The 12,792-nt window shown below is 29.2% G+C and overlaps 1 protein-coding gene across 1 annotated transcript; it reads right to left on the bottom strand.

The window, feature by feature from the left end:
* Nucleotides 1-7,237: 7,237 nt before the first annotated feature.
* On the bottom strand, nucleotides 7,238-9,874 carry LOC106752530 (alpha carbonic anhydrase 4-like). Its single transcript, XM_014634226.2, has 7 exons — nucleotides 9,772-9,874; nucleotides 8,722-8,936; nucleotides 8,384-8,490; nucleotides 8,181-8,283; nucleotides 7,856-8,014; nucleotides 7,721-7,774; nucleotides 7,238-7,364 (listed from the first exon to the last, which is right to left on the bottom strand). Exons 1-7 carry the CDS (start codon nucleotides 9,872-9,874, stop codon nucleotides 7,290-7,292), a joined length of 816 nt encoding a protein of 271 aa, XP_014489712.1. The 3' UTR covers nucleotides 7,238-7,289.
* Nucleotides 9,875-12,792: the final 2,918 nt, after the last annotated feature.

Here is a 12,792-nt window from a genome sequence, read left to right as displayed (position 1 = left end):
ATAATCGATTATCATCAATGACGAGACTAAACAAGAAAGCACAAATAATCGATTATCACTTAAGATAATCGATTATTATTGAATCCAAACTTATTCTGGACAAATATCAAAGGTTCAAAACACACAAACATCATCCCAAAACCACGAGGAAACATACTTAACACATCATTCATGCATTCAAGCTTCACATACCCTTGTAAACAGACTCAAATACATACATTACATCGTTTGAATCATTCGAAATCCATCATTATTCATATTACAACCTAAACAAACCCAACATACTACATATGATCATGATACCACTTTTTATAACAAATATTTGCATGGTAAATTCCTCAAACAACATAACAAAGTCATCCATACTTTCATAAGGAAAACCCAAAAAAAAACATGATACAAACTTTATCACCATGCAAAGCATATTCTCATACGTACACATGCATCAAAGACAAGTTTATCATTCTAGATAATCAAGAACATACACACATACAATAAATACAAGGTAAGCTTCTCCATACCTTGGTTAATATCAGGGCTTTATCTATCCTCAAATATCTCATCAACTCTAGTTGTACTAGTCTCTCACGTTCACTCTTTATTTGTCTCTCACTAATTCCCATAGGGTTTTAAGAATGCCTCCCCCTCTCCTTTTCTCTCTTTTATTTTCAGCCTATCTCTATCTCTTTCTTTTTAATAATATATATTTTAATCTCTAACCTATCAAGATTGCATCTCCTATTCTTCCTCAACTAACTTTTAAAATAACAACTACCTAATCTTCTACAAAGTTCATGTAATCTCCTTTTAAGATCCAGTTTATAATCTCTAACTTTGCATGCTTCTCCTTTCTACAGCCTCCTTATTTAATTTTGCACCAAATTAATAGGAGTAAAAAGAATATTTTGCCCCTAAGCAAAAATAATACATGAAAACTAAGGTTTTCCCTTAAACTTTCTCATTAGGATTTGAACCCCCACCCATTCAATCCTAGACAACCACCTCTTCCAACAAGCTAATACATCACATTGGTAATAACACACATATCAAAATCGAACAAACATACCAAAACATTTGTTGCACTTTATTAACATAACATCAAAGAAATAACATAGCAATTATTTTTTAACAAAAATGTACACACAAAACCACCTAGCCCATTGAAGAACCCTCACCAAGTGAGCTACACGACACCTTATTAGACTTATCAACTCTTAAAAGAAAACATACACATATCTAACAAAACTTTATTTCTTATTTGTATTTTGGACTTAACCCATATTTCTTATATTATAAATAGAGGACTCTATGTGTATATTCAACACAAGGGAGATAAATCTCATATATAGTTTAACATGGTATTAGAGCCTAAGGTTCTTTGTTCATTGGCCCTGCCCACTACAATCGTTGTCTTGTTAAAGTCGTCGTCACCATCACTAGAGCATTAGTTTCAACCGGTGACCACAGGTTTTCTCATCTCGCCAAGCAACCACAATGTTGTCAAGATCGCTACCATCGGAGTCCAGACACGTTCTACCGATCACAGTTTGCTTCCACTATATTTTCTAGCCACTTGTGACGTATTTGTGTTGTTGTCTTTGGCACTAATCACCTTCGTTAGACTCATCACGACCTCTCCTCTCTGGATTTGGCTAAAAATATATATTACTTTTTCGATCAAATGTTGACTAAAAATTGACAAAAAAATAAAATTAGAAATTGTAGACATCAATAGTAAAAATAAGCACACCAAGCATCAATAAAAAAAAAATCTAATTAACATTCATTAAAAAACAGTGGCCCCGATAATGAGAAAACACTTATTAATATCAAGTAAGAAATAACAATATTTAACAACAATAAAAGTAATCTTAAAAATTTAAATAAATAAAATCTTAATAGTGTTGGGATAGTATAGCGGTATTTAGCTCTTTGTTTTATCAATAAAAAGAAGAATAATTTGTTTAATTAAAAGTTCAATAAAGCCACAATTAGAAATTATATACAATTATACAGTGGACAAAAAGAAAAAAAAAATAACATTTGAGAGTAATTTTGAAAGAAAAAAATAAATATATTCACCAATTAAAGTAATCTATTTATTATTGATATAAATTGTTTTATAGAATACATACCGGTATACTCATTTATGGTACGGTTATGGAAGAGATACGGTTTTATTTCCTCTGAGACACAAAAAACTGTCAATTAGTTATTGTTAATAATGAGTTCATTATGCAAATAGATACATATTGTTGTTGAATTCTATTTAAATAAACATTTTTTTATCTTCTAAAATATTATTGAACATTAATATAGAAATATATGAATATTTATATTGTTAATTAATATTTAAATATATTCAAATTAGTTCTCATCACTTTATTAATATTTATTCATTAAATTTTTAATATTTTATATTTAAATTAATGTATTTAGTTTGGAACATGGAAGAAAAGAATCTTACTTTCACTGTATGGTAACTTTTTTTCTGGACAAAAGAAAATAAGGTATTATATATATTATGATACTTCTATTTCATTTTTAATTAAGCTTGCTAATTTCTTTTATTCTTTGCATTAGGAATGTTATTTCTTCTTGTCTTCAATAGCATGCAATGTAAGGAACAATTTTCTTCACTAAAGGTAGACAAAAATAATATGCCATATCACTCATTTTGCCTAAAGTTTGAGCTTCCATTCACTTTTATTTGAATTTACCTTTTCACCTTTTCCTCTTCATCAATATATGTTTTAAATAATGTTTTTTTGTTTTATATATGATTAGCAATATTATTTTAGTATGAAATTAATTTATACTTAAAAATATAAAATCATAATAAAGGGTATATGTAATCATTTTAAAAATGTGTTTGAGATATTGATAATAGTTTTGTTTGTGTGTTATTATGGGCAGATAAATCATTAGGTTTCATATGCAAATTCTATCCAATGTGCATTTACTTAAAAAAAGAGGTTCCCATTTTTAAATATAAAAAAAAATTGATAAATATATTAAATAAATAAAAAACCATTTTTACATCAAAATTCATGTAACATAAAAAATATGTTTACATCGGATTATAAACAACTTAACATTAAAAATGGGTGCATTTACATTGGATAAGTTTAGACCGTAGTTAACATAATAAGGATATAATAATCAAAATTTACATTAGATTTGTTAAACACGATGTACAAACCTCTAAAACTGTATGTTTGCATCGTTTATGGTCAGAATTGACCTAAATAATGGCTCTTTTTTTTTTTTTTAATTATGTCTTATTAGGTATCAAACTAAAACCTATAAAACATAAAGGTAACATTACAATTAAACCACTTCAATAATAATCTAGGAATGTAATGTAAAACAAAACATTTATAACTAAAATTATTGTTTCCAACATTATCTACTAAGATTTTAACTATCTATTATTGTTAATTCTAAAGTAAAAACTAATTTAAATTATGATAGCTAAAATTTTAATAACTAATATTAAAAATCAATTTAAATTATAATTCATAAATTGATTATAATTTTTTATTTATAATAGAAAATATTTTAGATATTAATATATTTAGATTATAAAATAATATTTAAATTAGTCAATATATAACGGTTATAATTGTTTTTTAAAATTGATTGTTATTTAAAACATTTGTTTCAGTTAGTTATATCTTTAACTGAAACCAGGGTAACCCGGTCCGACCCGGCCCGGCCCACCACAGGTTGTTCATTTAGTGAACCAACCAAACCCGACTCATTTATTAGCGAGCCAGAAAAACTTGAACTCGGCCCAACCCACCACGTGTTGATAGGTAAACGGGTTGGCTCACTAGCCCATTTAATTACATTTTTTTTAAATAAAAAAAATACAAACTTTCTGTAATTTAAATTTAAACAAATTTTACTCACAAAAATTATGTTAAAGACAATTCAAAATTATAATAAAAAGTACAATATAATCCAAATGTCATCCAAAAACAAACACAAAAAACATACAAATAAGTTTCTTATATTCACCATTTTTTGTTCCTTATTCAACAACATCAACAAAAAATTAATAGTTTAATCTGTAACATAATCTGATACAAGCATGTCAGAACATGAAAAAAATCATTCCATGTCTTCAAATCCCCTAGAACAAAAAACAAATTCGCAAACCCCTATTTTTGTCATTATAGGGTTTTTGAAAAAAAAAAGAAAGAGAAGTAAGAAAACAAAAATGTGGAGAAAAGGGAAGAAAAAAGGAAGGGTGTTTTACCTACTCCTTGAAGAATTTCAGTGAAGTGAGAGTGAGAGCACCGTCAGATGAGAGCAAGTACCGTGTGAGAGTGATTTGTGAGAGCAGAGGTTTACTTTTTTGGTATACATAGTGAGTGAAGAAAGTATTTTATTTTTTAGGGTTTCATAAATAAAATAATAAATTAAAAAAATAAAATTAGGTAGGTGGGTTGGTGGGCCAACCCGGCTCACTACGGGTTCAACCCGCATGAACCGGGTCTAAATGAGCCAGATTGAAATCTGACCCGCATATAGGTGGGTTGTATTTTTCAAATCCAACCCGGCCCGAACCCATGACAGGCTGGGTTGGCCCGTGGGTTGTGATCCATTTTGACGGCTCTAACTGAAACTAAATGTAAGTATATATAGTATACTTTAAGATGTAATAGAAAAAAAAATCCTAAGGTAACTCTTTGGAATTTAATTTATGCGTTTGCAACTAACAAAATCAAGTGCACTGGTTATTACAAAGTTAGATTTTAAAGAATCAAATTATCAACTTTTTATAAGGATAATTATTCTGACTTTCATGTTCGCGGGACGCCGTTCACTGGAATGAGAAACAATTGTTTACTAAACCTTCAACAGCCATTTTTGTCTTTCGTCGTTGTTTGTTGTTTGTTTGTTTTGCTGCAACTGTTATTTCAAAGCACGTTTAAAGGTCGAAATCATCATTGATATAAGTTTTGTAGTTTTTCATCCTTCGTTTCAGTTATTCTTTGTTCTTTTTCGGTTATTTTGATTTGTTTTTAATTTTTTCATTTTGGGATTGTTCTGTTTTTTGGATGTTATTTTGATTTTAGACCTTATTTGGTGTATTGTAAGTATGGTTGTAATAGGAGAAGTTGGTGAACAAAGTAAACTTTGTCATGACAGGAAGAAGGTACGTGGAGTTATATTATATTTCGAAAAGTTTGGGTTTTTTTATATTTAAATAGAAACTATATTTTTGTATATAGTTAGTTTTTAGACACTCATGTTCCTAAGTGGTTTGAAACAAAGATTGAGTACTAAACAAAAGTGTTATATTAAGAACACAATTTTTGGTTGGTTATTATGGTTGCGAAAGTCTATTAAGATGGATAGAGATTTGCTATTTGAATTATGTGGTAGATGGGTTGATAATAAGGGTGAGTTTTATTTTGAGAACAAAATTGTTGAATTTAATGAATTCGATGTATGTTTAGTGTTAGAGTTGTATGTGGTTGGAGAAGTAATAGATTTAAATAAAATCGGTGTTCATAGTATGTGTAAAAACTACTTAAGTATGTAAAAGTAGATGTTAAGATGGTATATGAATTATTGTTGGAGAAACATAAAATTTTTCCTATAGAACATTTATGCAGTATATTGGAGGAACGTAAAAATTCTTGTTCTATAGGAAAATTTTCATGTTCCTCCAACAAGAATTCATAATCATTTTATCATCTACTTTTCCATTAAGTAAGTAGTTCCTACACACTATGAACACTAATTTTATTTAAATTTATTACTTCTCCAACCACACACAACCCTAACACTAAACACATATCGAATTCACTAAATGCAACAATTTTGTTCCCAAAATAAAACTCATTCCTATTATCAACTCATCTACCACATAAGACAACACATTTCTACCTATCTTAATAGACTCTCACAACCATAATAACTAACCAAAGACTGTGTTCTCAATATAACGCTTCTATTCATTATTCAACCTTTGATTCAAACCACTTATGAACTTCGTCTTGTAAGAGTGTCTAAAAACTAACTACATACAAAAATATGGTTTCTATTTAAATACAACAAAAAAAAAACCTAAACTTTTTTGAAATATAGTATAACTCCACATACCTTCTTATTGCCATGACAAAATTCACTTTATTCACCAACTTCCTCCATTACAACAATACTTACAGTACACCAAATAAGATCTCCAAAATCAAAACATCCAAAAAACAGAACAACCCTAAAATGATAAAAAAATTTAAAACAAGTGAAAATAATCGAACAATAACAGAAGATAATTGAAACTAACGTTGAAAAGCTACAAAACTCACTTCAATGATGGCGACTGGTGGCGGTTGGAGGTTCGGTGAACAAAGGTTTCTCGTTTCGTTGAACGACGACCCAGACAACATGAGAAATGAAATTTTTGAATATAAAAATATGAAACCCACAAACAACGAAACTCTTAAAATATCTAATTCATCTCTTTCCACATAATTTTTTTTTTTTTTTTAAGTTGGTCATCTGTAAAAAAAAAAAAATTGGGAGTAAGAATATAATTATCCTTCTAAGGCCACTCAAATATCATATATATCATCTTTCTTAAATACAATGGTTCTGTTTGTTTGGATTGAAACTAGTAATGGTTAAAATTGCTTTATTTTAAATTATTCATGTCTAAACAGAAATGGTATATGTATTCTTATGTTATGATATTTTTTTTAATTAAAAACATCTTCTCTTTTTTCTACTATATCTCAAGTCTTTCAGAGAAGTAACTTGGTTACTAAAAAAACATCTTTTTTACTTACACTTCTTAAATAAGTTTACCCCAAACATATGAAATATTATAGTAAATAGTTATTTTATTAAAAAGGTTCTTATTTGAAAAAAGGGCTTATAACACACATAACTAATATTATAACTTCGTTGTAAAAATGAAGGTACTAAATCGATTTTAAAAAATAAAGAAATTCAATTGAACAAATTATAAAAAAAGAGAGTAAATTTTAATTTGACATAAAAGTGAATTTTTCTAAATTTAGAGAGGTGCTATTTTTAACACATTTTTTTATCTAAAATTAAAAAAAGATTTAACGAAATGAAGTAGAAAACAACTATTTATTTAAATAAATAGAATAGGTAAAAGAAAAAAAAATAGATAAAATATATTCAAGATACTATTTTTATTGCCAATTGGTCTCACTGAAAATTACAAGTCCTTATTACATTATCTCCTATACCAGCCAAAATAAACAAATCAAAGAAACTACCAATCACATCTTTATACACATTTAAGCATTATAGTTGTATAACCAAACATGTCTTCCATTAAGTTCCTGCGTTGGCCTTGCATTATTCTCATATCCCTGTGAAACAGTCAGCAATTTAGATCAGGTTTCTAATTTTCTATGCTCGCTCTTGGTCATTTTAGATTTAATGGTCATATAATAAAACTAATAAAATTGATTTGTTTTATGAGATAATAAGGTTTATATATTTATATTAACTTTATTTATAAATCGATTTTATCTTTATTCTATCCAAAATTTAATAACGAAGATAAATCATGCCTTTTGTAAAATGCAATATACATAGGTCTAGAGACTTTTATACTCTAAAGTAATTAAAATTCACTTTATATATAACTGTTAAAGTCATTATATATAATGTGAAAGTATTTTAATTAAATTTAATGGTAAACTTTGTTTGACAGACGGCTTACATGATGAACAGCTTCTTTCAGTGCTCTCAACTGCTCCTTTGATACTGTCTTCACCTGTAATACACATTAACTATGAGTTTACAAAAGGGTGTTTAGTATATATACCTAGTTAAAAAATTATGTGAAAATGACAACCTTCTGCACTATGGTCCAAACAACACCTTCAGTGCATGGTGGAGTTGTAAGAGATCCAACATATCTGTAGTACTTTCTGCATCCAAACTCCATCATTCCTGGGTTAATAACTCCTAAATCTATGTCCTTCTCTCCAAGTGATTGTAAGTTCTTCAGAAGCTGCCCAAAACAACAAAGGTTTTGCTTTTTACAAATAAAAGATTAGGATTCATCACTCATGCACTATACACAATCATTTCATCTGCATAACACATGTCTCAGTAGTCTATATATACTCTCTACAAATATATTCTTTTCACAAGCAATGTTGAGAAATATAGCAAACCTTTGAAAGCAAGCCATCTGGACGACCAATTTTATACCATATTCCAATAACAGCAATCTCTCCTTTGGAGTTTTGATGAACTACATGCAGTTCCAACTCAAACCTACAAAACAAGAGAAGAATCATGTCAATACAATCCTAAAGAGGTTCATCACCACTACACGAAGCAGTTAAAGCAGCTAAATGAAAAACAGCAAACTGACTTTGTTCCATTGAANGTGTGCTCTGAAGGTGTGTGCCAATGACATTGAATCAGTTTGTAGGAAGTTCCATTTATGATAAGCTGCCCTGCATTCCCATTCCATTGCACCTGTCATTATCAAGCAATGTAATGAGTTCAAGTTAATAAGATTTTCCAACGTAAGATGCAACTAATTCGTGGTCTTGAGTTGATTCTGAATTAAAGCATTGTTGTGTTGGATAAAGAATAATACGTTAAAATGATCATAAAGAAGTAAACTTTTGTATGTTTGCAAAAAAGAGTAAAAAATTTGTGTGAAAGTATATTTTTGATATNGAAGTGGTGATAGTTTTGACTCACCATGATGGCATGACCCATATTCTTGAGAAGAGCAGGAGCTGGTTTGTAATATTTTTGGAGTTTACCNAATTGAGGAAACTCGTNCACCACTTTGTCTGAGAGATCAATGGGAGATTGTCGTTTTCCTTTCCCACATACTCTCCATTTTGGGTTGAGACGCCACCAATTCTCCGGCCCATTGCTACTTCCTTCTGTGTAGCCAAATTCTTCATCTTCTGTTCACGAAAAAGAGAACCCAAGGTCAAGTTCATTACACCCAAATGAGGAATTGTCAAGGATTCCAGCTGTTCATCTATGTAACCTTGATTTTACGAAATGAACAACAAAATATTAGAAATGGAAGATCCTTAAAATCTTTCAACAAATGTATAATTTGTCACTTCACCTCTATTTTTTTTTTCTTTTCATTTTATCAGTAATGGATAGGTATGAAAAACTGCACTGTACATGCACTTGATGATGATATGTAACAAGATATTGGCCATTCAAAGAAAGAAGCGTTTTTTTTTTTTTTTTCACAGTCGTCAAGAAATTGACCCCCTGATATGAGCAAACGTTGGGAAACAACAGATAAAAAAAGTGGGAAAACATATATAATGAAAGAAAAAGAAGAATATAACTTCACACATATGTGAAGAGATAACTGATCTTTTATATGGTGAATGATCTATGATGACCCCAAAAGAAAGCTGTAAACAAATTATGAATGTTCAGTCATAAAAGAAATGCAAAGCGTTTCCATTTTATGGTTCTTTTCTTAATTCCAATTCACAAAAGTAAGCCAAGTGAATAAGAAAATCAACTAAAGTGGAAATAATTTGCTGTCAAGAACTGCATACAAAGACCAAAGTTGATTATATTAGTTCCTGAAAAATTCATCACTAATGAATCATAGGTAAATGACAATACATCAAACACTTGAATTCTTAATAAACTAGTGTGATATTATTTTGATACAATAAAAAATCAAATAAACAATTTTCAGATCAAGATCTTCAATCACAAGATAAAACTATAGTATAATTAAGATGGTGATTCAATCACAGATACCAGGTTTAGAATGAGAAAATGATGATGCAGTGAAGGTAGAGGGGTAGATAACGAAGAGGAAGAAGAGAACAAAGAAGAAGTTGAGATTGGAATGAAGATTCATTATGGTAGTTGTGACTGATAGTCTTAAGGTGCTGTGATACTGATGATGAACACTTATATATATATATATATATATATATATATATATATATATATATATATATATNATATATATATATATATATATATATATATATATATATATATATATATATATATGAATGTATGTATGGTGGCTCTAGTTATTTTCAAGATTTAGAACAAGATATTCTCACACCCTATAACCTAGTTCCATTTGAAGGCTATCATTCACACGTTGCCATCGAATGTGCCTACTTTCAAGAACAATTTACTATTAGCGTTGAGCAATGCATAATAAAAAAATTTGTTTTAATTAGTGACTTGTAACATGTATTGAGAAACATGTAATAACTCTACCTTAAATCAATTATGTCGTGTTAGTTTATGATAAGATAAAGTTATGGAAGCAATATGATCAACCACCTATATATTGTATCTACCAATAAAGGAAAAATATAAATTAAGGAAATGGATGGTATGATTAGAAGATTCAAACTATAAATAAAATAAATATTATTCTAATTCAAATTGGTTGATGGTTGTGTGTTATTATTTGCAAATAAATCATTAAGTTTCATATGAAAATTCTATCCAATGTGCATTTACTTAAAAAATGAGTTTCCCATTTTTTAATGTGAAAAAAAGAATTGATATACATATTAAAGACGTAAAAAGAAATTAAAATAAGGATATAATAATCAAAACAAACCTCTAAAATTGTATGTTTGCATCGTTTATGGTCAGAATTGACCTAAATATTGACTCTCTTTTTTTAATTATGTCTTATTCGGTATCAAATTAAAACCCAATAAACATAAAGGTAACATTTACAATTAAACCACTTCAATAATAATCTAGGAATGTAATGTAAAACAAAACATTTATAACTAAAATTATTATTTCTAACATTATCTACTAAGATTTTAACTATTTATTATTATTAATTCTAAAGTAAAAACTAATTTAAGTTATGATAGCTAAAATTTTAATAACTAATATTAAAAATCAATTTAAATTATAATTCATAAATTAATTATATTGTTTTATTTATAATAGAAACTATTTTAGATATTAATATTTTTAGTTTATAAAATAATATTTAAATTAATCAATATATAACGGTTATAATTTTTTTAAAATAAATTGTTATTTAAAACATTTGTTTCAGTTAGTTATATCTTTAACTAAAACTAAATACGCATGTAAGTATATATAGTATATTTTAAGATGTAACAGAAAAAAAAAAAAATTCTTTGCAATTTAATTTGTTGGTTTGCGACTAACAAAATCAAGTACACTGGTTATTACAAAGTTAGATTTGAAAGAATGCTAATTATCAACTTTTATAAGGATAATGATATTCTTACTTCCATGTTCGCGGGTTTCATATTTTTTTATTCAAAAATTTCATTTTTCAAGTTATGCGAGAGAGGGCATTTTAGGACGCCGTTCATCGAAATGAGCATCTGTTGTTTACTGAACTTCCAATTATCCTCGTCATTCGCCTTCGACCAGCGTTTGTTGTTCGTCGTTCGTTTCGTTGCAATCGTTGGTTGGTTCGAAGCATCTTAAAGGCCAAATTCACCATTGACATGGGTTTTATAACATCATGTCGTTCGATTTGGTTATTCTTTGTTTTTGTTCGATTTTTTTTTTCCGGTTATTTTGACTTGCTTTCAATTTTTTTAATTTTTTTTATCATTTTAGAGATATTCTGTTTTTTAGGTGTTATTTTAATTTTGGAAACTTTATTTGGTGTATTGTAGGTATTGTTGCAATGGAGGAAGTTAGTGAACATAATGAATTTGTCATGGTAGGAAGAAGGTATGTGGGATTATATTATATTTCAAAAAAGTTAGTTTTTTTTTTTTGTATTTAAATCACTAGTGCAAAAACTTGTTTAACGTCACACAGGATAAGTGCGACGTATATTGATGACCGGTGACATTTTCGTAAGTAAGTTGGCAATGTATGCATCCGTTAGGTCGATCTCCGATGTCTATAGAATTTTAGACGTCGACCTTTCAAACCTGACGTCTATATTTCTGACCGTTAGGTGAAAAGTCATTTCCTATAGCGTTATAGACGTCAGTTTGTTTGGGGCTCCAACCTCTATATGGCGGAAATTAATACCGCTCACCTACCTATCAGACATATAGATGTCGAGCTTCTGCTAACTAACGCCTATAAGTTTGTCGGGCAAGTGAATAGTCACTCTTTCCAGCCTTATAGACGTCGAATCCCACCACATTGACCGGATCCCGACGTCTATATGGCGAAAATTGATACTACTCACCAACCTGTCAAACATATAGATGTCGAGCTCATTGTAATTGATGCCTATATGCGGCCAGGCAGATGAATAGTCACTCTTTTCAGCCCTATAGACGTCGGATCCTGCCACATTGACGTCTATATACAATTCTAGATGTCTGTTGCCTTAGGTACCGACGTCTATAATCCTACCAGGTATGTGAAAAATCGTTTGTTTGTGCCCACGAGACTTCTCATGCCTCCAAGGGACGTCTATATACAACAGAAATATTAATTTTTAAATCGAATGGACGTCATATTAGTCAGGCGTCCGACGTATTTTCTATTTTAGACGTCGGTTTTGTGTACAATAAACATCTAATTTCTTGTTAAATATCACTGTGAACCAACGGTTTTCAAAGCAACATCTTTGCCTTTTCTCTCTATTGCTCTACATTTCCAAGTAAGTTTCATCTCCTTTTAACTATTTAACGTTAGAATCGCTGCAACGGAATTATTAGCGTGGGATAACAAACCAANAGGGGGGGGGGTGAATTGGTTATATGCCTTTTTCGTGCCTTTTAATATTTTTCTCAAATTCACTTACAAAGCAGATAATTAAACTGAATTAAATAGAGTAAGGAA

Source organism: Vigna radiata, unplaced genomic scaffold (genome assembly GCF_000741045.1).
Source record: "Vigna radiata var. radiata cultivar VC1973A unplaced genomic scaffold, Vradiata_ver6 scaffold_154, whole genome shotgun sequence".
Classification (NCBI taxonomy): domain Eukaryota; kingdom Viridiplantae; phylum Streptophyta; class Magnoliopsida; order Fabales; family Fabaceae; genus Vigna; species Vigna radiata.
Note: the sequence above shows the minus strand (reverse complement) of the source record. Positions and strands in the feature narration are given on the sequence as shown.